General features: G+C 41.9%; 1 protein-coding gene across 1 annotated transcript in view; it reads right to left on the bottom strand.

The window, feature by feature from the left end:
* Window positions 1–23,193, bottom strand: part of PYGB (glycogen phosphorylase B) — a 50,345-nt gene extending 27,152 nt beyond the window's left edge. Inside the window, exons 1-3 of the mRNA XM_087717590.1 lie at window positions 22,225–23,193; window positions 4,250–4,351; window positions 4–82 (exon numbers count right to left, since the gene is read on the bottom strand). Coding sequence (XP_087573716.1) covers window positions 4–82; window positions 4,250–4,351; window positions 22,225–22,467 — 424 coding nt within the window. The 5' untranslated portion in view covers window positions 22,468–23,193. The remainder of the gene's footprint in view (window positions 1–3; window positions 83–4,249; window positions 4,352–22,224) is intronic.
* Between the last annotated feature and the right edge of the window lie 2,307 nt (window positions 23,194–25,500).

Genomic DNA, 25,500 nt, shown 5'->3' with positions numbered 1-25,500 from the left:
CACCTGCCAGACGCCCAAGTCCCCCATTGCCAAGGCCAGCATCTTCCTCAATCTCTTCCAATTCTTCTAAGTCAAGGCCAAGCTATTGAGAGGAATAAGCAAAAGACAGAAAATACCATGAAATGTAAAGTTTTCTACTTGGAATTTGCAATTTCTTTCATTCTAGCCTTCTGTTAAACAACTCTGCTTCTTTCTGATCTTGGAGTAAAGTTAATTTCTACACTCTATAATTTAGATTGGATTTCTATGCTTTTTATAAACATTGAAAAATTTAATGCCACTGAATGAATGAATTAAAATCATCTCACTTCCAGTGTTTGTCCCTTTTCTGATAAGATTTAAAAAGAGGACACGGTCTCTCAAACTCTGACACATTTCCTGGGCAAAAAGACCTCCCCCCCCCAAAAAAAAGCTAAACAGGTTTTTAAAGCACTTTTTCATTGGAACTATTTAAAATATTTATTACCGTATTTTTTGGAGTATAAGATGCACCTTTTTTCCTCAAAAAAGAGGCTGAAAATCTGGGTGCACAGCATTTTTTGCCTCCCGAAGCCCTGCCTCCTTCACCAAAATGGCTGTGAATAGCCTTATGGAGGCTTTCAGAGACCTCCTGGGGGCTGGGGAGGGCAGAAATGAGCAAAAAATGGGCCATTTTTGCCCCCCCCCCCAGCCTCCAGCAGCACTCTATAAGCCTATGCATGAACCTTTCTTTTGCTAAAAAACGGGCCCATTTTCATGAAAAATGGGCCATTTTTTGCTCGTTGTTGCCCTCCCCCCCAGGAGCACTCTGCAACACACACACACACATAGGCTATTCATGCCTTTTATTTGAAAAAAAAAAGACCTGTTTTTGCGAAAAACGGGCCGTTTTGGGGAGGTTTGCAGAATGCAAATAGGGAAGAAAATGGTAAGTGAGCACCTGTCTACCCTAGATGAGTTCAAATCACCAGGACCGGATGGATTACACCCCAGGGTTCTGAAGGAACTGGCAGATGAGATCTCAGAACCACTGAATTATATCTTTCAGAGATCCTGGAGCACCGGGGAACTGCCAGAATACTGGAAAAGAGCTGATGTGGTTCCCATCTTCAAAAAAGGGGAAAAAATAGATCCAGGAAGCTATAGACCTATCAGCCTGACCTCAATACCAGGAAAGATTCTGGAAAAGATAATCAAGCAACGAATTAGTGAACACCTAGAAGTAAACAAAGTAATAGCCAAAAGCCAACATGGGTTTATCAAAAACAGATCATGCCAGACTAATCTTATTGCATTCTTTGACAAAGTGACAAAATTAGTGGACCAGAGGAATGCCGTCGATATAGTTTACTTGGACTTCAGTAAGGCATTTGATAAGGTAGACCATAACCTACTACTAGATAAAGTAGAAGAATGTGGTTTGGACAGCATCACCACCAGATGGATTTGTAACTGGCTGACTAACCACACTCAACGTGTAGTAATCAATGGAACTGCATCTACATGGAGGGAAGTATGCAGTGGAGTACCCAAGGCTCTGTTTTAGGCCCAGTACTCTTCAACATCTTCATCAATGATTAGGATGAGGGAATAAATGGGGAACTCATCAAATTTTCAGGTGACACCAAGCTGGCAGGAATAGCCAACTCTTCAGAAGACAGGCTTAAGATACAGAAGGATATTGACAAACTTGAACATTGGGAACTATCTAATAAAATGAAATTCAATGGTGAAAAGAGTACGGTTCTACATTTAGGCAAGAAAAACAAAATGCAGAGGTACAGTATAGGTGATACCTTGCTCAATAATAGTAACTGTGAGAGGGATCTTGGAGTCCTAGTGGACAACCATTTAAATATGAGCCAGCAGTGTGCAGCAGCTGCCAAAAAAGCCAACACAGTTCTAGGCTACATAAACAGAGGGATAGAATCAAGATCACGTGAAGTGTTCATACCACTTTATAACGCCTTGGTAAGGCGACACTTGGAATACTACATTCAGTTTTGGTCGCTATGATGTAGAAAAGATGTGGAGACTCTAGAAAGAGTGCAGAGAAGAGCAACAAAGATGATTAGGGGACTGTAGACTAAAACATATGAAGAATGGTTGCAGGAACTGGGTATGTCTAGTTTAATGAAAAGAAGGAGACATGCTAGCAGTGTTCCAATATCTCAGAGGTTGCCACAAAGAAGAGGGAGTCAAACTATTCTCCAAGGCACCTGAGGGTAGAACAAGAAGCAATGGGTGGAAACTAATCAAAGAGAGAAGCAACTTAGAACTGAGGAGAAATTTCCTGATAGTTAGAACAATAATCAGTGGAACAGCTTGCCTCCAGAAGTTGTGATTGTCCCAACACTGGAAGTCTTTAAGAAGATGTTAGATAGCCATTTGTCTGAAAGGGTATAAGGTTTCCTGCCTAGGCAAGAGGTTGGACTAGAAGACCTCCAAAGTCCCTTCCAACTCTGCTATTGTATTGTATTGTATTGTATTATATAATCTTTCTCCTCCTTTTCATCTAGATCTTAATTGCTCCCTGCTTATATTGCTAGCACTAAGTTAGAGACAACAGTCAGAACTGTTTCTAGTGGAAACCTAATATGGAGTGACATGACGTGACGTAACGTGACGAGGAAGGGAAGGGAACGTAATATGGAGTGATGTGACATGATGTAGAGAGAAAGGGAAGGGGAAGAAGCTGAATTTTCTCCTAGCACCACTAATAGCTTTAGATCCAATTTAAATTAGGAAAAGCTGCTAATTTTCACACCTCCAGAATTCTTGTGTTCAGACCAAGAATGATCATCCTCTCTTCCCTTTCAACTGCTTTTAACCAAAATCTAAACTGTCAGGAAACCCGATCATGGATCTCATAAGTCTATAGTTTGGATTGCTGATAGTACCTTGATTTTTTCATTTTCCATGGTGAACGTTCTCAGCTTGATTTCTTTCCAAACAAAACAACTTCTCCTTACCCAGAAAGAAAATCTGGCTCTTTGTGAATTTGATAGCAAGGTAACTGTCCAGGGCTAAATCACATTAGTAGCTCTGCCAAAAGGCCTGCAATCCATGAGTCATGCTGCATTCAGCAATAAATATTTAAAGATGTGTTATGGGCGGATTAGACAGAAACCTTACAAGGCTCTAGAAAATGATCAGGCTCTTTATTAATATAGTTTGCGTCCAGACATTAAACAGATAAGAGTATTGTGATGAGAGTGAGGAAAAGGAGGGAGGGCGGGAGGGAGGGAGAGAGAGAGAGAGAGAGAGAGAGAAAGAGAAATGGTGCATTTGCATTGTGAAATAAGGCTCAAACTATTGTATAAACGATGGTTTGGCGTTCCTTTTGAACAAATAAAAGTTAGGGTTTGTAAAGAACAGTGCTCCACTCTCATAGGCTATGGATTAATCCTTTGAGATTTTCAAGGATGGAATAACAAGAAATCAAACAAATTAAAGTTTATCTGAAGGGTTTTTTTGGGGGGGGGAGTAGAGAAGTGACTGGAATTTAAAATACAAAAATAGCTTGGCATTATGTGCAAATCTATCCAGTAATGTAAGTAAAATATCTGCAAAGTTAATTGGGCTGTGTGTACAGTGTAGACATTTGTAGCTCTTATGTTATCTCTAAATTTAAAGGAATGTGATTGCTAATGATTTGCTAATTTCCTTCATTTCGTTCTGTATCTTACAGATTCTGAGTTTAATTTCTATTCTGTGATCACTAGAACCAGAGGAAGAAAGCTTTTTAGGAACTCACATTCACTCATATTTGCAAAAGGATGTACCTATGATTCTCTGGTATTATAAATCCTTTAACCTGATTTGCTGAATCATTATAACGACTCCTATATGCAGACCATCCTTTCGTTGTGAAATTATTGGAATTGAAATTATTTTCCATTAAAAATAGGATTACATAGTTAACTAGATTTAATCTTCAAAGCTGATATTATAAAATTAAATACTATCTATATAATGATCAGTTATCACCCAAACTGTTTTGTCAGTTCATTGCTTTCCACTCATCAGATCAATGCCCCACTATTTTAAAGGCTCATGGCACATGATCATATGTGTAAAAGAATCACATATATATTTTATATTTTCCTGAAAACCTAGGAAGCAAAGCTTTTCTAAAAAATACAAAAACTGAGACTTTCTGAATTTTAACCTCATTTATGAACTGTCCATAAAAATATTACAAACACCTCCTGCTTCCTTATGTACACAAACTGAAGAGCACCAGTTCAACCTCAAAGATGGAACACACCTGATAAATAGCTTCATCACAGACATTCTGCAGACCCAGGTTCACCATTGTATTCTGAAGTGTTCGGCCCATGTAGAATTCCAGAGACAGGTAATAAATACGCTAGGAAACAAGAGGGGGAAAAAGACAAGAGTTTATATAATCTAATATGTTTTGCACCCTGAGCCATGAGTAGGCGACAACTCCATTTACGGTATATTATAGAAACCATACAGAAAGCTTAGGAAAAATATCTGTGATATTTGTATCTCTCCTATTTCATCCTATTTTTGAGGTCAGTGGGATTGAGAGATAATGGCTAGTCTAGACTTAACCTATGCTTTAGTGGGGATTTGAACCAATGTCTCACTAGTCTCAGCCCAACATTCCAGCCAATATATCACACAAACTCTACTTTGGGACCACCGAGAAAGTAATGATGCAACCCTTCATTTCATTTTTGCCACAGGATTATTGTATATTCTGTACTGTAGATTCCATAAAAGCACAGGACTGCAGCTACATTTCAGCAACCTGGAAAAATACCTTCCCTGCATATATGTTCCCTCTATGGGTCTGTCCATGTGTGTATGCATTGTGTGGGTGTCTGAGAATCTAATTAGGTCAGGTTTGGATGTGCTACCTTTTTACACGGGTATTCCTATGTTTTACCCTTGTTTCATTTATGTGAACTGGTATGTATGTGTATCCTGGGAAGGCCAGAGTTGACTGCATATGCTCCATTCTGAGTGACGTAACTGAGGGGGCTTAGAATGGAGTTGACAAGTTGATAATTCTGCAGCAATATTTTGGGTTGTCTTTTCAAGAAAGTTTTCTCTGCAATGTTTGGTAGGGTCTCACCCATCTACAAGTTCAATCTTGTGCTAGCTTCTGCTCTCTTACCTAATTTGGTCTTATTTGGGGGTTTGTTTGGGAGGGGGGATTATTCTGATAACTTAGTCTCAAGCCCCTTTGCACATTTTACAGGTTTACCAATTCTTCTCATTGGACTGGGAAGTGTTTAAAAAGGAGCAAAGGGCTGGAAATACGTGTGGAAATACAATAATAATTTACATGTTAACAAATTAAGTGTATCAGCAATTCATATCTGCATACCAAGTGTAGATTCATCTGTCCACCAAGGAACATAACATTCTTTTTTTGGACATCTCCATGAACAAAAAAGGTCTTGATCTACTCTTATAGAGACCAAATAGAGACGTCCACAAACCTTGATAATTTGAAATATTTATTTATTTTATTTATTTATTTTTTATTTTATTGACATTTATAGGCCGCCCTTTTCCCTAAAGGGACTCAGGGCGGCTTACATTTCATAGGAGGGGAGTGTAAGACAGGACACAAAAGAAATGTGAATAAAGGAAAATAACCAATAAAACACAACATTCATTCGACATTCGGGCGGGGCGAGATTAGGATCTTATCCCCAGGCCTGATGGGATAGCCAGATCTTGAGGGCTGTGCGGAAGGTCTGGACGGTGGTGAGGGTGCGAATCTCCACGGGGAGATCGTTCCAAAGCGTCGGAGCTGCAACCGAGAAGGCTCTCCTCCGCGTAGTCGCCAGTTGGCACTGACTGGCGGATGGAATTCGAAGGAGGCCTACTCTATGCGATCTGATGGGACGAAGGGAGGTAATTGGCAGAAGGCGGTCTCTCAAATAGTCAGATCCACTACCATGAAGGGCTTTATGAATGGTGAGTAGCACCTTGAAGCGCACCCGGAGATCAACAGGTAGCCAGCGCAGCTCACGGAGGATCGGTATTATGTGGGCGAACCGCGGTGCGCCCACAATCACTCTCGCGGCTGCGTTCTGGACTAGCTGAAGTCGCCGGATGCTCTTCAAGGGCAGCCCCATGTAGAGCACATTGCAGTATTCCAGCCTAGAGATCACAAGGGCTCGAGTGACTGTTGTGAGAGCCTCCCGGTTCAGGTAGGGCCGCAACTGGCGTACCAGGCGAACCTGGGCAAATGCCCCCCTGGTCACAGCTGACAAATGGTGGTCAAAAGTCAGCTGTGGGTCCGGAAGGACTCCCAAGTTGCGGACCCTGTCTGAGGGGTATAAATTTTGACCCCCCCAGCCTGATTGATGGAACGTTGGCCAAATTGTTGGGAGGGAAACACAACAGCCACTCGGTCTTGTCTGGGTTGAGTACCAGTTTGTTAGCTCTCATCCAGTCCTTAACGGCCTCAAGACCCCGGTTCATCACGTCCACCGCTTCATTGAGTTGGCACGGGGCAGACAGATACAGCTGTGTATCGTCCGCGTATTGATGGTATTTTATCCCGTGCCTCCGAATGATCTCGCCCAGCGGTTTCATGTATATGTTGAATAGTGGGGGGGATAAGACCGAACCCTGCGGCACCCCATAAGTTAGGGGCCTCGGGGACGATCTCTGCCCCCCCCACCAACACCGACTGCGACCTGTCCGAGAGGTAGGAGGAGAACCACCGCAGAACAGTGCCTCCCACTCCCACCTCCCGCAGTCGTCGCAGAAGGATACCATGGTTGATGGTATCGAAAGCCGCTGAGAGGTCAAGGAGAACCAGGATGGACGCATGGCCTCCATCTCTGGCTCTCCAGAGATCGGTCAATGCGACCAAAGCGGTTTCTGTGCTGTAACCGGGCCTGAAGCCGGACTGGAAGGGGTCAAGATAGTTAGCTTCCTCCAAGGTACGCTGAAGCTGAAAGGCCACCACCTTCTCAACAACCTTCCCAACAAAGGGAAGGTTGGAGACTGGACGATAGTTATTAAGAACGGCTGGATCCAAGGATGGTTTCTTCAGGAGGGGTCTCCCCACCGCCGCTTTAAGTGCGGCGGGGAAGTGCCCCTCCCGAAGGGAAGTAGTAACAACCGCGTGGATCCAGCCTCGTGTCACCTCACTGCTGTTGGCAACCAGCCAGGAGGGACACGGGTCCAGTATACAGGTGGAGGCGCTCACAGCTCGCATAGCCTTGTCCACATCCCCGGAGGCAACATCCTGAAACTCAACCCAGAGATGGTCTGCCAAGCTATTCCCCTGTGTCTCGGCTGGATCTGCGGGAGTGGAGTCCAGGTCCGACCGAAACCGAGCAACTTTGTCCGCCAAGAACTGGACATACTCCTCAGCCTTACCCTGTAAGGGGTCCCCCGCCTCCCTCCTATTTAGGAGGGAGCGGGTTATCCTAAACAGGGCGGCTGGGCGGGACTCGGCGGACGCAACCAAGGTGGCAATGTGTGTTTTTTTAGTTGTCCTTAATGCCCTGATGTATTCCTTGGAGACAATACTGGAGACATAGGTACAAAGAAGCTATGGATCTTTGATGTACATTCTAAAACATAATTACAATTCTATGAATTTTTGTACAAAATGTGGTAACAGAGAGCAAGGTTAACTGATGTGAGTTAACTGCTGAATTCCAATAGCATAGCAATTGTAGTCAACATTATAAACATTAGCTGTGCCAATGCAAGGGAGTTCACTGGAATTCCAGTTGAGAATGCAATTATGTTTGGAAGAGTTAGTGGTAAAAGAAAACCAGGCCATCAAAGAACATGATAGCTGGACACCATCTAAGCTGACAGCAGCCAGAGCATAGAAAAATTCAAAGAAATAGTGCAACATTGGAAGATGTGACAGATCATAGAAACGCCAAGAGTCGGACACGACTGAATGGATATATCATCATCAAATGTATAGAAAATTTTCTGGTATTCTTAAGCTTATTTTAAGACCTAAAGGACCTAACTTTATATTTTTTTAAAGCAACTTTCACAGATCTATAAAAACAGGACATTCAAGGTCATTATTTCAAAGCCTGAATGTTTAAAGTTCCCAGGGGTTAGATTTGGGCAAGAGAGATCCAGTTTCATGTTCACATTTGACTACAGGCCTCAGCCACCAACTCTATCTGATCACAATCTAATGTGTTGAGGTAATTAAATTAATTGGAAGCCCATATATGAGCCCCATTTCTTCTCAAAGTGAAGTGTTCTATACGTGCAGGATATAAATACTTAAGTAAAAAGTAAATAAACAGAAAATGTCTGTGAATTGTTCTGCTCTGACCTCTCTAATCCACAGGTGAGAGTAACCTGTAATAAGTAATAATTTACATATACTTTGCACAAGAAGCAGCAGGTATTGTTTTTCATGTTGCAAAGCCTGGACTACAATGTTGTGTTGTAATCATTTTTAATACTCAATCTTGGATTAGCATGACCAGCAATGAGTTCTGAAGGAAAAATGGGAGCATTTTTGCTCATGCAAGATGCTAATACATGGCTAGCACAGCAACCTCAAGGTCAGTGTGGTGCTTGAGTGTACAATAATGATAGAGGTCATTCAGGAAAATGCTACCAATGAATTGTCTGCAATAGGGTTTTTAAAAAATCTATTAAAGGTTCCCCTCACACATATGTGCTAGTTGTTCCAGACACTAGGGGGCTGTGCTCATCTCCGTTTCGAAGCCGAAGAGCCAGTGCTGTCAGAAGACATCTCCATGGTCATGTGGCTGGCATAACTAAATGCCGAAGGCACATGGAACACTGTTACCTTCCCACCAAAGGTGGTATCTATTTTTCTACTTGCATTTTTACATGCTTTCGAACTGCTAGGTTGGCAGAAGCTGGGACAAGTAACAGGAGCTCACTTCGTTATGTGGTGCTAGGGATTCGAACTGTCGAACTTTCTGATTGACAACCATCTTAGCCACTGAACTCTTCCTTTTTTAAGAGAGTCCCAAGAGAGTGGGCGGCATACAAATGTCAATAAATTGAAATTGAAATTTAATCTATTTAATCTATTAGGCTCAGCCTAATATGATAGTCTGAGCTCAAAGGGATGAAAACTACAGGCAGACAGCCTGCAAATAAAGGACAAGGGAATAAAGGTAGAATTATTTATCCTTCCCCTTTAAGAAAATGATCAAGATACTAATGATGGCATCAATATTTCCTGGGCTATGCCAACTCTGTCTGTTTTCTTTCTTTGGAAATATAAGTTGATTTAGCAAGGATCTTAAAGGAGGATAATATTGTAAGTAACAGGTAAGGAGTTCCTGTGGATGACTACTCCACTAGTCGTTGCCGACTATAGTGGGTGGTACTCATCTCCATCTCAAGGCCATTGAGTCAGTGCTGTCTGAAGAAATTTCTGTGGTCATGTGACCAGCATGACATTACAGAGCACTGCTATCTTCCACTTTAGTGGTATTTATTTATCTACTTGGACTTGCATGCTTTGGAACTGCTAGGTTGGCATCAGTTGGGGCAAGAACAGGAGCTCAGCTCACCCCATCACATGGTGCTTGGGTCTCGAACCTGGGCTGCTGGCTATCCAGCTGACAAGGCCAGCCTCTTAACCGCCAAGCCACTGTACCGCCTCAATATTGCGAGTGACTAAACATAAATCTCATCCTGGGGAAAGAGAATAAAATTAATGGAAATAGATCCCTTCAGTCATTCTGAAATATTTATTAGATTTAAGCAGAAAGGCTAAGATTTCTGAAGAAGCTGAGAGTGAAAATTTCTGGTATTGGGATGACTCCAATTATCTCCTCTCATAACTTGAAGTGTATTTGATGCTAGAAAACTAAGAGAAGTTTGGCTGCTCAAATCTACATTCTGCATTTTTTTCTGGACCTTTGTTCTGATTTTAAAATCCAGTGCCAGTTGAGACATTAAGCTCTAGTTAAGTTGATTTATTGCTCATATCTATTCCTGTCAATTAATGGTAAGCACTAAATTGGTGCTATATAAGAGTTAACAGAATTCAAGAGCAGCTGGATGGACCATTAGGGACTCCAGGCTGATTTCTCTCTTGACTCTGCCTCTCTTTCTCCTGTTCTGACCTAGGCTTCCTGATACAGTAAAAAGCACAACTTAGTCCCCAAAACCTCTTTTTATTTCAAAGGCTGTGAATGATATTCATTCACAGTACGTAATGAGTCACAAATAGTTTGTAAAGAGTCTGACAGTAGTCTGCCAAAGTCTTTCAGGATAAGGCTGATAACACCCACCTTTATCGTCCTTGAAACGCTGCCAAAGACCTAACTAGCAATTAGCTTGCAAGGCCACATGAACCAAAGAGTCAAAACGGAGCTTCAGAATTTAAACCAACCAGCGTGAACAAAGTTGCTTCCTGAAAAGGCTCACATGCCTTTGCTCCTCCTTTATGTCTTATGGGAGAGGCCAATCACCTCCAAGCCTTACTTCTGAATCATTCCTTTTGTCTTAACTGTTCTTGCTTTCTGGCAGCTCTGGGCATGCGTGCACTGGGAACAGGCTCCCCCTGTTCCTCTGCCTCACTGATGTCTGGCTCTGGAGGCAGCACATAACTCCCAGATGGCCCTCTGACAGAGCCCTCGTCCGAGCCTTCCTCAGACTCCAGGATTGGCCCATGCTCTTCCCCAACCTGCTCACTGTCCAACTCTGCTGACAGCTCCGCAGACCACAACATCTCCTGCATCTGGGCTGCATATCTTGAAGCATATCTTTTCCTGGAAATTAACCCCCAATGAGTGCACTGATGTATGTTAGGTTAGGTTAGGTTAGGTTAGGTTAAGTTTATTTATAGGCCGCCCTTTTCCCTGAGGGGACTCAGGGCGGCTTACAACTTATATAGGAAGGGGAAACATACAATGACATGTAGGACAATACATAATTAAAAGAGTAAAGCAACATTCATTCAACATTCGGGCGGGGGAGGATTATAATCTTTAACCCCAGGCCTGACAGGATAGCCAGGTCTTGAGGGCTGTGCGGAAGGTCTGGAGGGTGGTGAGGGTGGTGTTGTAATTAACTGTTTCGTTTCACCTTTTCATATATGGTAAATTCTGACCATAGTTTCTTTGTACAGATGAATATTGCGAGGTTGTTGTTCATTATTATGCACCCAATCATGTGTTCCTCCTTGGTCAAATACTTCACCATATAGGAGAGCTTATAGCAATTCAAGTTACAATAGGAAGTTTCAAGTTAACCCCACTCCCACACACCCTTCCATATGTTGAAAGAACATAAAAGGCCAAAAAACTAACCCTGTTAGCTTCTAGCTGTCAACATCCATAGTTTTTGCCATTCACATACTCACGCTGAGGGGGAAAAAAACCTTCTGTAGTACAAGAATTTAAGTGTGGAAGGTGCTACTATAAAGTATAACCTCAACTCGGCCAGAGTTTTACCTTCTGGCCAGAGATATATGAAGAGTTTTCCAGAAATGGGAATAAAGGACCTTCAAGCAAATGAAAATGGAAAGTTTTTGGTGATATGGCTGTACACGGAAGAGCACAAGCAGAGGAGACAAAAGAAAAGACTGGGCAAGAATAAGACTAGCTAGGGCAAAATATATCAGTTATCTGATGTGATTATGTTTATTTAAATGGGAACTAAGGTTTAGTGTTGTGGCCCAGCAGGAGCCGTTGGAGCTGCTGATGGACTCCGATAGCGAGGACCCCTATGAGTCTGCTATGGAAGATGTGGAGGACCCTGGGCAGGGTTCAGACTCAGAGCAGGGACCAGAGAGGCTGGTTGGCCACAATCAGGTGCCTGAGGCATGAAGCAGTGGGAAAGATCAAAGGGAGTTTGTCCCTGACGCCAGGCAATGGAGGGTGGAGAAACGGAGGCAGCAGTTACGGAGACAGACTCATAGGATATAATCAAGCCCAGGTGGTTGTGGCTTGGCCCCTCCCAAGAGAGTATATAAGAAGAGACTTTGGGTGGAGTCGTTTTGCAGGGCACAACTGTTTGTAGTAATCTGGAGAATTCCTTGTCTGATCTGCCTTGTGTTCCCGTGTCTGTTGGAGTCTGGGTTGCTGCCAACGTCTTGCCAGTGAGCTGTGTCTGGGCTTTCAGCCAACAGGATTATAATTGCTGTGAATAAAGAGTGGCAAACAGATAAGCCTGTGTCTGTGTTCATTACCGGACGGAGGGGGGGCAGAACAGTTTAGTATATGTGAAAGGCAACAGATTAACAAACACTGAAAAAATGGCCATATGGGAGAGTGGCAAATTTCACTGCCCAAGCAATGTCTATAAATAACTATAAATAAAAGGATAATGCTAATTACTGCAGTAGATTTGAGGAACAGAAGCAATGAAAGGCCTATTCAGTTCAACAGCTTTGTAGTTCATTGAAATGGGTGTCCAAATGAACCATGTTTATTTATTTTTGCAGAAGACTATTAATTATTAAATTAGTCTATTATCCCTGTCAAAACCATTATTCACCAGCAAAGGTCAGGCTGAGTGGTAACCCTCAACACTGAAATCTAGAAGCCTATTTAAGTCATTGGGAAAATTCTTAGATGCTCTTGGAAAGTGTTGAAAATTTTCTGAGTTTCCCAGAAAGAAATTAGGACATTTTAATGCACTGTTTCTCAATCCCAGCAACTTTTAAGATGAGGGGACTTCCCTCATCTTAAACTTCCAGAATTCTGGGAGCTGAAATCCATACATCTTAAAGTGGCCAAGGTTGAGAAATATTGTTTTATATGTCAGTGTTCTGACTGCCTTCTTTATAGAATATACACTGCATGCTTCAATCCTTCCTTGATGCCATTTTTTCTCATAACCGTATTTTCCCTTACTGATTTTATAAGCAACCCTTCCACAATCGAAAGAACCTATGTTATCAAATCCAATCTGGTTTGAAATTATGTCATTATTAAATTTGAGGGCCATTATTATTCATACTGCTTAAGACACACACGCACACACCTTAAGCAACATGTATACAGAATGGGAAACGTGCTAAATAAAAGATTGGAAAGAGGGATTTTCGCTTCTCAGAAGGGATTGGTGGGTAGGAAAAGACTGATACTTTTTTTTAAAAAATCCCACAATCAATGGAAACCTTACAATAGACAATGATGACTAGAAGCTATGGATATATGCACACCAAAGATTGAATGTAAAAAGCTAATTATATATGACAGTGACTAAACATCATTGCAACATTCTGGGTCATCACAAACAAGGGGCCATTCCCATACCACTTACTGCTTCTGCAGTTATGAGGTGAGCACATTCGGTTCACATTCACATTCTAAAACAGGTCAGCTCTACAGATTGCTATGTTCCTACAAAGGCAACTGCATTTTCAAAAATAACCCCCACCACATCGCTTGGTACGTAGAAACAGGTCCATGATGTTCCAATCTCTGACTGAGTCTTTTACATTGTGTGTGTGTTAAATGGCTACCAAAAGCTCTTTCAGTTCTAGGCTCATGTAATTTTATTTGCATGTCTAAAAGGAATCAGATTGAGAGATAGACTGACAAGCAGGATCACTACGTTCTTGATGATCCAGCTCCTCTGCCTTTAATAGTAGCTGGTGAACCATTTCATTAATTTTTCATGCTAAGTGCCTGTCCAAGTGATGGGCATATAAATTATTTTCCTCCAAAAAACGGCATAGTCATGATTATTGGCATTCAGATTTCAGGTCTGACCAAAAAAACAAACCTTTTTTTGGAAAGGATGACATTTTAAATGCTGGAACTAAATATTTCTGCTTGAATATTTGTGATCAAAACTAAAACTGGGGCAGGCCAATGTTTAATTCCTCTTCCAAGCCTAAGGGCGCTCCTCTGGAAAAAAAAACCTCATGCAAACCCCAAAAAGTCAATTAATCCACTGCAGATCAGAGTAGTGAGTGCAGGGAGGAGGGAGAGGTTCCTTTTGCATGTTTTAATCACCCTACATTTGGATCAGAGGTGGATTGTCAATTTTTTTACTACCAGTTTGGCCACGTGACGCTTTTGCGCATGCCTTGATAAATAAGGCTTTCTGTCTGGATGGTCTCCTAGGGGGAGCCGATAGAGGTGAGCCAATAGACAGAGAAAGGAAACAGTATACTTCTTCCCATATTTGGGCATACCAGGGGTTGTGACACAAAATACATACCTATTTCCCTTGCTCAGCTGATAAAGGAGGAGAACCTGTGGCTTAGTGGCTAACACAACTGCCTAATATGTAATACAGCACAGGTTCAAATCCCAGTAAGGGTATGGCTAGCTGATGAGAGCTAAATAACTTGAAATAGATCTATACTAGTCTCCCTTTATTTATTTATCAGCACAAATGCAACACAAATGTAACAAAGGTAACAGTAAAAATAATGGCTTTCTGTTTGGATGGTCTCCTAGTGTGAGCCAATAGACAGAGAAAGGAAGCAGTATACTTCCTCCCATATTTGGGCATACCAGAGGTTGTGACACAAAATACACACACACACACATGTATGCATACATACACACACACACACATATACACACACACACACACGCATACATAGATACATACATAGTGGTGCATATCATCATTTTGATCACAGTGATATATATAACACCTCAGAGTAACAAGTAGAAACACACACAAGTAAGCATAAGCATTACAGATAGCCTTTGACTTATGACCACAATTGAACCCAACATTTCTGTTGCTAAGTGAGACATTTGTTAAGTGAATTTTTTTTCCATTTTACGATTTTTCTTGCCACAGTTGTTAAGTGAATCACTACACTTGTTAAGTTAGTAACATAATGGTTAAGTGAATCTGACTTCCCCAATAACTTTGCTTGTCAGAAAGCCACAAAAGGTGATCACATGACCATGCAACTATGATAAATATGAGTCTGTTGTCAAGCATCTAAATTTTGATATGTGACCATGGGGATGTTGCAACAGTCGTAAGTGTGAAAAATGGTGGTAAGTCACCTTTTTCAGTGCATGGTAACTTGGTCACTAAATGAACTGTTGTAAGTCAAGGGCTATCTGTATTTGTGTTCACCATCTAAACCAAATATTCTCAAATTTTTCTTTACTACAGACCCCATTTAAATACCTTTTGTGGCCATGGACCACCAACACGTAACTCAATAATTAAATCATAACATTTCTTCAAGACTTCTCGGATCCTCTGTCACAACATCGTGGACTCCCTGGACTACAGGTTGAGAACCACTGATCTAAACTATTTTCAAGTTACAAAGATTTGAATTGTTTCAAGAATTTGGCTCCTGTTACAAGATACTCTTACAATGAATATACAACTGGCATTTGCTTAAGAGAATTAATACTTCTGGGGCTCCTGACAGTATCTGGTTGCCTTTTTAAAAAGCAGAAATGTGGCCAAGTTGGAATTTGCATCTAATCCAGCAGTCACTAAAAAGGCAGCTAAACAACAGAATCTCAAAGAAGATAAAATGTAATTAACTGGATATAAGGAAAAGAATGCAGGTCCAGCATTTTAATGCAGTGACTTAATACAGAAAATGCCACCCTTTCAACATAATTCATTTTCCACTCTAGAAACTCTTGTATATTGCAAATATTTCCAGGTGATTCTCTACAAGAGTCATCAGTATGGCCAAACCTGAGGAGCTGCTCATCATGGAATCCTTTAATGCCCCTTACTTTAGTTGGTAACAACTTCCCTTTCTCTAACTCAGCTAAATCTATATGTATGAAGAGGTATGGTTCTTAAGCTATAGTGCAGTGATGCCTAACTTTTTTGGATCGCCTGCCAAAAATGGGGAGAGTGCATGGGGGGCGTGCGTGGGCATGCCCACACCCATAATGCTATGCACGTATCCCCCCACTTTTTCTGTGTGACACCCCCTCCCCTTTTGCGTACTTTTTTCACCCTCCCCAGGCTCCAGAGGCTTTCTAGGATCCTGAGGAGGGTGAAAAGAACCTTCCTTGCCCCTCCAGAGGGCCTCCGGAGGCTTCAGGAGCTTCCCTGAAGCCTCTGGAGGGCAAAATATAGCCCTATGGGCAACCCAGAAGTTCAGGAACAGTGACTTCCGGTTTGTCCATAGGGCTGTTTTTCGCCAACCGGAGCCTTCCATTCCCAAATTTCCAGTTTGCCCGTAGGGCTGGTTTTCACAGTTTTTCAGGTGAAAAACAGCCTCAAAAGAAGCCAAAGTTAGCTGGCCAGCGTGTGCATGCACATGCCTCGTGTGCCCTAACAAATGGCTCCGTGTGCCACCTATGGCACCATGCCATAGGTTCACCATCATGGCTATAGTGACTTGTTTCAAATATAAGTTATCATGGGTAGGTTCACATACATTAATCTAAACTCAAAGTACTTTACAAGTTGACCTTTTAGGTGAACCAGATTTTATTTTTGCAAGACAAGGAAAGAGTCTAACTGATAAAATTATCAGGAAATTATCATGCTAGATGTTGCTCTGGGGCACTGTGGGTTCAAGGGATGCTATTTGCTGAGAATGAGCAAGTCTGTGACCCAAGATGAGCTAATTATACACATAAGAGCATGTCCAGAAGTTATATACATAACACATACCTAGTAAGAACTGGGATCATGGCAAATAAGACGACCTCCATTTGTATGCATATACACAACAGATACATTTTAGGTATGTTAGCAGTAAAAATTATATAAATATTTGGTTAAATTCTACCACTCTCACTGGGGCCAAATCCAGTGGAAATTTGTAGTACTTACTTTGAAATCAACATTTTAAAAATCATCACTTGCAGCCTAACCATGATTCTTTCTTTCTTTCTTTCTCTTTTTTCTTTCTCTCTCTTTTCTTTCTTCTCTCTTTTCCTTCCTTCCTTCTTTCCTTCCTTTCCTTTATTGTATATCCTTTTTTTGCTTTGTTAAAAAATCTAAGTTAAATGAGGATTCAACGGCTCTGTATTCTTGGAAAAAACAGTATTCAACCTCTTTCCTCCTCTTTATTCATTTATTTATGCCTGTCTCCCAGAAAGGTGTCTTCCTTCCTTCTTCTTCTTCCCCTTCCCTTCCCTATCAGCTGATCATCCCAAGCTTTTTTAATGTAATTCTGGATCAAATCACGCATCATTTTTCTCCCAATGAAGTATCCTGACAAGTTACTATCATTCTAATGATTATTTGAGCATTTTTGACCTAGAGCAAAAAGACTTAAGATCTTTTCTACCTGGTATTCTCTCCCATTCAATCAGGTGACATCTGCAGTATAAATGAAAGCATATGCCAACTTGACCTACATTAGGTTTAAGCAACAGAAGGTCTGAGTATCTATAATTAAGCTCCACAGCATAACCTCTAATCCTTGGTCCACAAACTTGAAGTATACCCAATGATGCATTGCGTCTATACTCTCATTTGAATTGCAAGCAAAGGGTTAAAGGCCTATTCAAATTTTGCAATGTGAAGAGCAAAGAGAGGCTTTAATAGGGCCCCTGTCCTAATGACGCTCACATGCACAAAAGTAGGGACTGGCTGCCTCTGGCTGAGGAGTTTAGAGGACACTGCCAAAGGTTCTCCTCCTTTGCACATTGGGAGGAGGGAGGAAAAGAGGAAGAACTGAAGCCCTTTGCCTATATCTTAATTGACATGGGACTGAGTCACTGACCAAAGCCAATGTTTCTGCTGACCTTTACACTCTAGCTAAGTTGACTACAGGAGTTGAAAGAATTAGTAATTGATCAGGAACCTGAAACACTGTGGTTCCATCAACTCAGAAATGCTATAAGGAAAGGAGTTGGGGCAGGCCTCCAAATATATACTGTATATAAGGTGACCAGACGTCCTGCTTTTGGCGGGACAGTTCCGATTTCTAACAATTTGTCCCGCGTCCCACGGAGTTTTAAAAAAGTCCCGATTTTTGGAAAGAATGCATGACGCAGTCCTCTCCCCCGGCACCCCACTGATTAAAGTGCTTTCTTTCGCCCGCAGCAGAGCTCGAGTGGGCGAAAGGAAGCACTTTAATCAGTGGGGTGCGTGCTGGGAGGAGAGATTCCTCCCAGCACGCACCCCACTGATTAAAGTGCTTTCTTTCGCCCGCAGCAGAGATCAAGCGGGCGAAAGGAAGCGCTTTAGACAGTGTGGTCCGTGCCAGGAGGAGAGATTCCTCCAAGCACGCACCGCACTGATTAAAGCGCTCAGTGGGGTGCGTGCCAGGAGGAGAGAATCCATATAGACCAAATTTTTAATGAAGAACCCCCCACCCCCCGTCAATGGTGTCCCGCTTTACCAATGTTAAAATCTGGTCACCTTAACTGTATATATACTCCAAAATAATACTGTTATTATTTAAACTTCTCGTTCTCACTATAAAGTCCAGAGTTTCAATTTATCTCAGATTTCTTTGTCCATTTCAGCATTCATTCTTCACTTTTTTTTTGTTCTTCTCTGGGTCTACCATTGGAGATTATTTCTGGATTACTATTATAGTGACTTTTAAGATCTTTCAAATTCTGACTACTCCTGGAATTGTCCCTGAGTCAGAAATGAATTACCTTTCTTTGAAATCCACCGTTTTAATGAATCTGCAGTTTAGTATATTTAATTTCCTATCAGGAAATTCATATTAAACAAGAAACTCATATTAAACTGTATCCATATGTATTCTTCCCTTGCTATTTTTCTCTTCCCTTTGTTGAATTTGTACAATATGAATTCTGCAGCACAAAGTTGTGTCCCTGACATATCATGGACATCAGTCATTCTAATTGAATGACTAATACAGACTTTTTTTAAAAAAAATGCTTTCATAATATATGTACTACATTGAGCAGGGCTAATGTTAAAGGGGTGATGGAACCATAATCCAAGACTTCTGGAAACATCCACATTGGCTAAGGTTCTGCTAATGTAATAATTCCATTCTGTATGTTGTAAAAATGTTATTTTCAACACCATGAATATCAAAACCTAAAAATATGTTTCCTATCTTTCTTATTGGTGTTAGTAGTCTCTCTATATAAATAAGCTAATGATGATATTATAAACAGATTTAATCCAGAGACAATATATGAAGACAGAAACAAAAGAACTCCTTGTAAACATTCAAAGTTCAGTAACCTTAATCATCCAGAACCCAAAATAAGTACACGCTTCAAGGACAGAAAAACTGCTAAGTGAAAAATTAAGGCTTAAGAAATAGAGTTTCTACTATAAAAAGGAAGACTAAACTAGAATTAAATTTAATCTAAATTAATATAAGTACATACTATGGAAATATAAATATCACCTTTCTCAGTTTCTTGTGACAAATTTGCCACTTTAATATCTCTATTGCCCAACATTGCCAGGAATATACCTAACTGAAAGTTAAAGTTTTACATTCTGTCCCATTCTACCCTTGTGTGGCTCTTGCAGTTCAGGGGTGTCAAACTCAAGGCCGGCGGGCTGCATCTGGGGCAGGGGTGGGTTTCTCGCCCCGTTCCAACCGGTTCGGTTGGAACGAGGCCGGCGGCGTCCTCGCGCATGCACGCGGCGTCCTCGCGCACGCACGTGGCATCCTCACGCACGCACATGGCGCGCGCATGCATACTAGCGTCTGCGCGATGCTCCAGCTGCTCCTGGAGGATCGCACAGGCGCTGTATGCGTTCTGCGCATGCGTGGAAGTGCAGAATTCGTAAAAACCGGGTAAGGAGCGGGCGCGGATGTGCGGGTGCGTGCGGGTGGCTTCGCCGTTCCCGAAAGTTACTTACTTCCGGGTTCGGCGACCAACCGGATCGCAGGGACCGGTGCGAACCGGTCGAAACCCACCCCTGATCTGGGGGCTTAGATCTGGTCTGCGGGCCCATCCTGGAAACAGTGAAGGATCGGCCTGCAGTGCCTCTGCCTGCAAAAACGCAACTCCATTTTTGATGGCAGAGAGCTGCAGGAGGCTATCATGGCCGAAAATGGAGCCTTGATGAGTGATGTCGAGCTGGCCACACACACCTGACCACGCCCCCCCCAGCCCTCGAGGTCAAACACAACTGTGATGCGGCCCTCAATGAAATCGAGTTCCCCTGTTGTAGATGGTAGAATTCATTGCGATCCTATCAAGCAGCCACTGTGGTTTAATCTTGTACTGTCCAGAATCACTATTGTGAGTGGTCATATAAATAATTTAATTAAATAAAATAAATAAGTAGTGAATTGTAATTTCATTACTTATTTATACATTTAAGCAGCACTGACAAAGAACAGAGAAGGCTATGATATGAGAAAAAGTGAATTATGACCAATTATTCTTACAAATCATTGGAACTTAGAATTATATAATTAAGCTCTTGGCCTAGCAAGTTTAGCATAATTCCTTGATTGCCCACAATTGTGATAATAGCTGTTGAAACAGATGGTTTCAAATAAATGAAGATTAAATGATATTGAAAAAGTAAATCAGGACTAGCAATTTGTTTATGCCCTAAGTTAGTAAATGTCATAATTCAGTATACTTAATGTGGAGAGCGATATAATTTCCTTGTGGCTGTTCTAGTTGCACTAAAGAACTTCCATGCTCTTCAAATAATTTTTTTTTCAACTGACAATTTGAACCATTGGTAATTAAATAATTTTAGGCTATGGCTTTTCTTTTATATTCCTCTCAAATGCTTTCAGAAACTTCAAGATATTGTTTAGATACGTACTTTAAATTTAAAACATTTTAAAACATTTGCATTTTATGAATTAAGTATTTCTTGGTCAACCAGACCAACACAAAACAAAATTCTAATGATCACTCAGTATTCCCTAAGGAACATAATTTACACAACCACCAATATGTCATTAGCTCAACAGTTTCTAAGGTACAGATTTTAAAAAGCTGGTTTATAGCATCTCTTTACAGCATCTCTATCTCTTTGAAGATAGCTTCCTCATTCTTCCAAGACAGTTAAACTTTCTCTTTCAAAGACTCTTCCTTCTGAATCAGGCCTATGGTATTTTAACAACAAAGCCTCTATAGTGGTAGCTATTAAATTTATTTTATTATTATATACTTTATTCATTAAACATGAAACTCAGTCAACAGAACATTCAAAAATGCATCACAAATACCATTGACTGGTATGATGATGATGATGATGATGATGATGATGATGATGATGATTACTATTATTTGGGAGGGAGAAATACTTTTGGGATTTTTTCCTGTTCAGGTGCTGAAATAATCTTACATTTCTTAAAAACATTGAGTTATAACTATTTGTTGGTGAGCCTGGGGCAGCTGTCTCTCCAAACCAACTTCTTGAATTTTATTCCTAATTTTAGTAAAGACATCTTCTAATAAATCCTCCTTATAAATTACAACAAAACCATATTGGTTACTGTTGGGTTAAACTGCTTTCTATCCTTTCTTAAACTGACAGAATATTGTTACTGATATGTACCAACTGTTTTTGCCACCCTGATATGAAATTAGCGGTCCCTGTTGCCAATCCCAATCTTGACTCCATTTTGGCTACATGTTTTAGAGGGTATTGTGATAAGGGAGAAAATGCTACTTTAACACCACTGTTTCAGGTTGACAAAAACAATTTCAACATACATAGCATCATTCAGCATTGACTGAAATAATATTAAACTTGGCCTATATTGCTGTGATTTTAGCAGAACAATGGCTGGATGACTCCAGAAGATGCTGTACGGAGCTAATGACCTTGTCTCATAGACAGTGCAAAGGAGGAAGGGAGTGTCATGGGGAAAAGACAGAAAAAGCTGTTATCGGGGAATGTTCCTGCCATGCCTTAGGTGCAAGTGGAAAACGATTTATGACTGCAGAGAGATCAACTGAATACAGGGGTGAGAAAAAGAGGACTTTAAAAAACTATTTTGCAGCTACCAATAAAGTTTATTGGTTCATTAAAGCCTAATATACTTGTCTTGGCATAGGTAGACCTTTCCAAGCCTGGTACCCTCTAGATGTGTTCAAGCCCATGTTCAAAATAGCTGATGGAAACAAATCCAGAAAGAATCCAAACTAAGGAATGCTGATTTCAATGTGAATGCAGCTTCTCCTTGTCTTTGACAAATCCCCCACCCTCCCAATTCATTGCCTGCTGATTCTTTCTAGCCATGATCTAATGGCTTTCTGATGCACAATTTCGCTGCCAAGACACCCACACACGTTCTCCAGCAGAGGGGAAATTTCCACATTCGGTACCTGCAAGGCCTCCTTTGCCTGTGTGAATCTGGGGATGACTGGGGGAAGGGAGGGGGAGGAATGCATGCACGCACGGAGTGCCAGGTCCGCATCTTTTTACCTTGGGGTCCTTCTCGTAATAATATTGCTGGGTGCGGATCCACCGTCCCACCAAGTGATCGCGCACAGTGTGCGCCAAGGCGAAAAAATAATCCCGCGGGGTGGCCACATTCCGATCTTTCACCAGGGTGAAGTGGAGGTGCCGATTGAAGCTCTTCCTAATCTCCGCCACATCGCCCAGCCCGGCAATGCCCCGCACGCTGATCTGTTTCCTTTTTTCGCTGTCGCTAAGCGGAATGGCCATCCCGGCTAGTTGAGCGGCGGCCCCAGGAAGGTCGTCTGTCTGGAACGGCCCAGGGGTCGGAGCAAACTGCTGTTTCGGATAAATTTTCCCGACTCCCTCCCTTCCTCTGGCTGCAGACGCTTGCACGGCTAGCTGGATGCGAGGTTCATCAGAGGTGAGGGGTGGGTGGGATGAGAGCAAAGAGCTGCAACCCCGATCCTCCTCCTCCTCCTCCTGCTGCTGGCGGCTCTGGCAAAGCCCGGCCCGGCCTCACTGCGGCAGCGCCTGCGCTGTGGGACGAGGCAGCCGGAGCAACTTTCAAAACAAGACCAGCCGGTGGCAGCGGAGCTTCTATCGTTTCCCGCTCTTTGCTCCTTTTCTTCTCTGCGCTGGATCGTCCCGGGATATTTCCCCGCGGTGCTGGGCAGAGGCGCAGAGAAGCAGCGGGCAGAACCGGGGCAGCGGAAGCGCGAGGCGGATCACCCGCAGACTAAAGCCATCACTTGAGCGCCCAACCGAATGTGCAGCGCGCCCTCCTGCCTTTGCAAAGCGCAGCTCAAGCGATGCGGCGTCTGCACATGCGCGATCTGAAGAGCAGCATTGAGCGCGGTAGCGCTCTGTTTACGGCAACGTGGCTGGAGATCGATGGGTGGCTGAGGTCCGCGGGATTTCGTTCTGTGTACGTCTCGCCTAGGACACTAAGCCTTAAATCGGCTGAAAGGGAACGTTAAGCTCTGTACAGGAACGGAAAACTAAATATCTAATATTCAGTCAGAACTGAAGAATCTTCTTGGATGAGAAGCGAAACTTCTTCAGAGAAAAATCGGAAAGTCCAGTTGCCTCTTGAAAAGAAAAACACCTTTGTAAGCTAAATAGTTATCGCTTATGAGACTTATACGGACTTGGTTACAGAGGCTATGAATGCCCTGCTGGGAGATCTGAAAGAACAAATGAGAAAGAAATCTACCGGTTGGTGGTTAGGAATAAAAAAAAACAACTTGTCACATCATCTTCAGTTACCAGTTGCATTAAATCCGCTGAAAGAAATGACTGGTGCAGCCGCTGATGAATCTTCTCTGCTATCCTCTATGCTCACTGCTCTGATACAGAATACAAGATTCGTCCATCGAGCGGTCTGATGCTCTCTGATGTGACAGATTACTCAGAGTTTCTAATTTATTAAGGCATCAGCATGCGGACTATCATTTAAAGTGAATGTGGTTTGTGCCAATGTGTTAACCTTTAGGATATCATGTGATTCAGTTCAGTTATCTGACATATGTCTGGAAATGTTTATTAATTCAATTTATGGATCACTTACTTGACATATGACTTTGGATGGCACCCGAACTAGTTAATCAATAAAAGCACCCAGAAGCTCCCAAACCTGGGGTATCTGTATACTGTTTCAACAACTTCCCAAACTTGCTCATATTCCACAGATATTCTGGTATGAGTAGGAAACTACCTGCCCCCTAAATGCAGAAGAAAAGCTGCAGAATTATTTGGTTTTACTAGAATCAGGAACCATTGGTTTTACTCTACATCAGCCCTATCTCAGGAGCACATACCACTCTGATGGAAGGGGTGTAGACCTGTCTGTAGAATTTGGGGGGAATGTACTTCCTTGTACTAACTATTATACAGATGAAAATAGGAAAAAACCTTGTCTGCTTAAAAAAAAGTTCTATTGTCCCAGCAATAAGCATTTCAAAAATAAATTTAGTGATTTGTCTTACCAGGAGCTACAAAGATTAGTTGATTATCAGAAGAACAGATTCCTCTCCATTTCCCCCAACTTCTTAAAGGAGCTAATGGACATGGAAACCAAAACTGCATTGGAATAAAGTGGACATGTGCTATGGTGAATTGTTAAGTGAAACAGGTCAGACAGACAAAATTACTATGGCCTAAAGCCAGCATGAAACATAAAACATATTGTAAAAGGTATAGAAGTATAAAATTATAATATGAAAGGCAAGACATTATTCTATATGGGGGAAATAAAACTGTATAGTCTAGGCTATGGTTTTCCCAATTGCAATGTATGGCTGTGAAAGTTGGGCCATAAGAAAGGCTGAGCACCAAAGAATTGAGGTCTTTGAACTATGGTGCTGGAGAAGACTCCTGCGAGTCCCTTGGACTGGAAGGCAATCAAACCGGTCAGTCCTAGAGGAGATCAACTCTGCTCTTTAAAAGGCCAGATCCTGAAGAAGAAACTCAAATATTTGGGCCACCTAATGAGAAGGAAGGACTCACTGGAGAAGAGCCTAATGCTGGGAAAAACTGAGGGCAAAAGAAGGGGATGACAGAGAATGAGGTGGATGGATAGAGTCACCGAAGCAGTAGGCCTGAGTTTAAATGGACTCCAGAGGGTGGTAGAGGACAGGAAGGCCAGGAGAAACATTGCCCATGGGCTCGCGATGGGTCGGACACAACTTCACAAGTAATAACAACACACACAAAATTCATCATAGGCAATCAAGGCTTAAATCAAAGTATGCTTCAAATCTAGAATTTTACAGATATTATATCTGTATAATAATATATTATATATAATATATCTGTATAATATATATAAAGATAAAGGTTCCCCTTGCTAATCATTCTAATGTGCTAATTGTTCCCAATTCTAGGGAGCAGTACTCATCTCCATTTCAAAGCCGAAGAGCCAGCTGTCTGAAGACGTTCTCCATGGTCATGTGGCTGGCATGACTAAATGCCAAAAGTGCATGGAACAGTTATCTTCCCACCAAAGGTGGTTCCTATTTCTACTTGCATTTTTACATGTTTTGAACTGGTAGGTTGGCAGAAGCTGGGACAAGTAATGGGAGCTCATACTGTTATGCGGCGCTAGGGATTCAAACTGCGAAGCTGCCAACCATATATGTATGCATGTATGTATGTTTGTGTGTATGCAATATATGAAAATATACAAAACAAGTAGGCATAGAAGCAGTTGCTGAAGGCAGAAGGAAGCAAACACATAAGCAAAGGAAGAAATAAAAATGAGGAAAGAAATGCATATTGCTAACTTGTTACAAGCACCAGATT

Source organism: Thamnophis sirtalis, unplaced genomic scaffold, assembly GCF_051295495.1.
Source record: "Thamnophis sirtalis isolate CommonGarterSnake01/CBP01778 unplaced genomic scaffold, rThaSir2_p1.2 scaffold_6, whole genome shotgun sequence".
NCBI classification, from domain to species: Eukaryota; Metazoa; Chordata; class Lepidosauria; order Squamata; family Natricidae; genus Thamnophis; species Thamnophis sirtalis.
The sequence above is the reverse complement of the archived record's forward strand: the minus strand, read 5'-3'. Positions and strand labels throughout refer to the sequence as shown.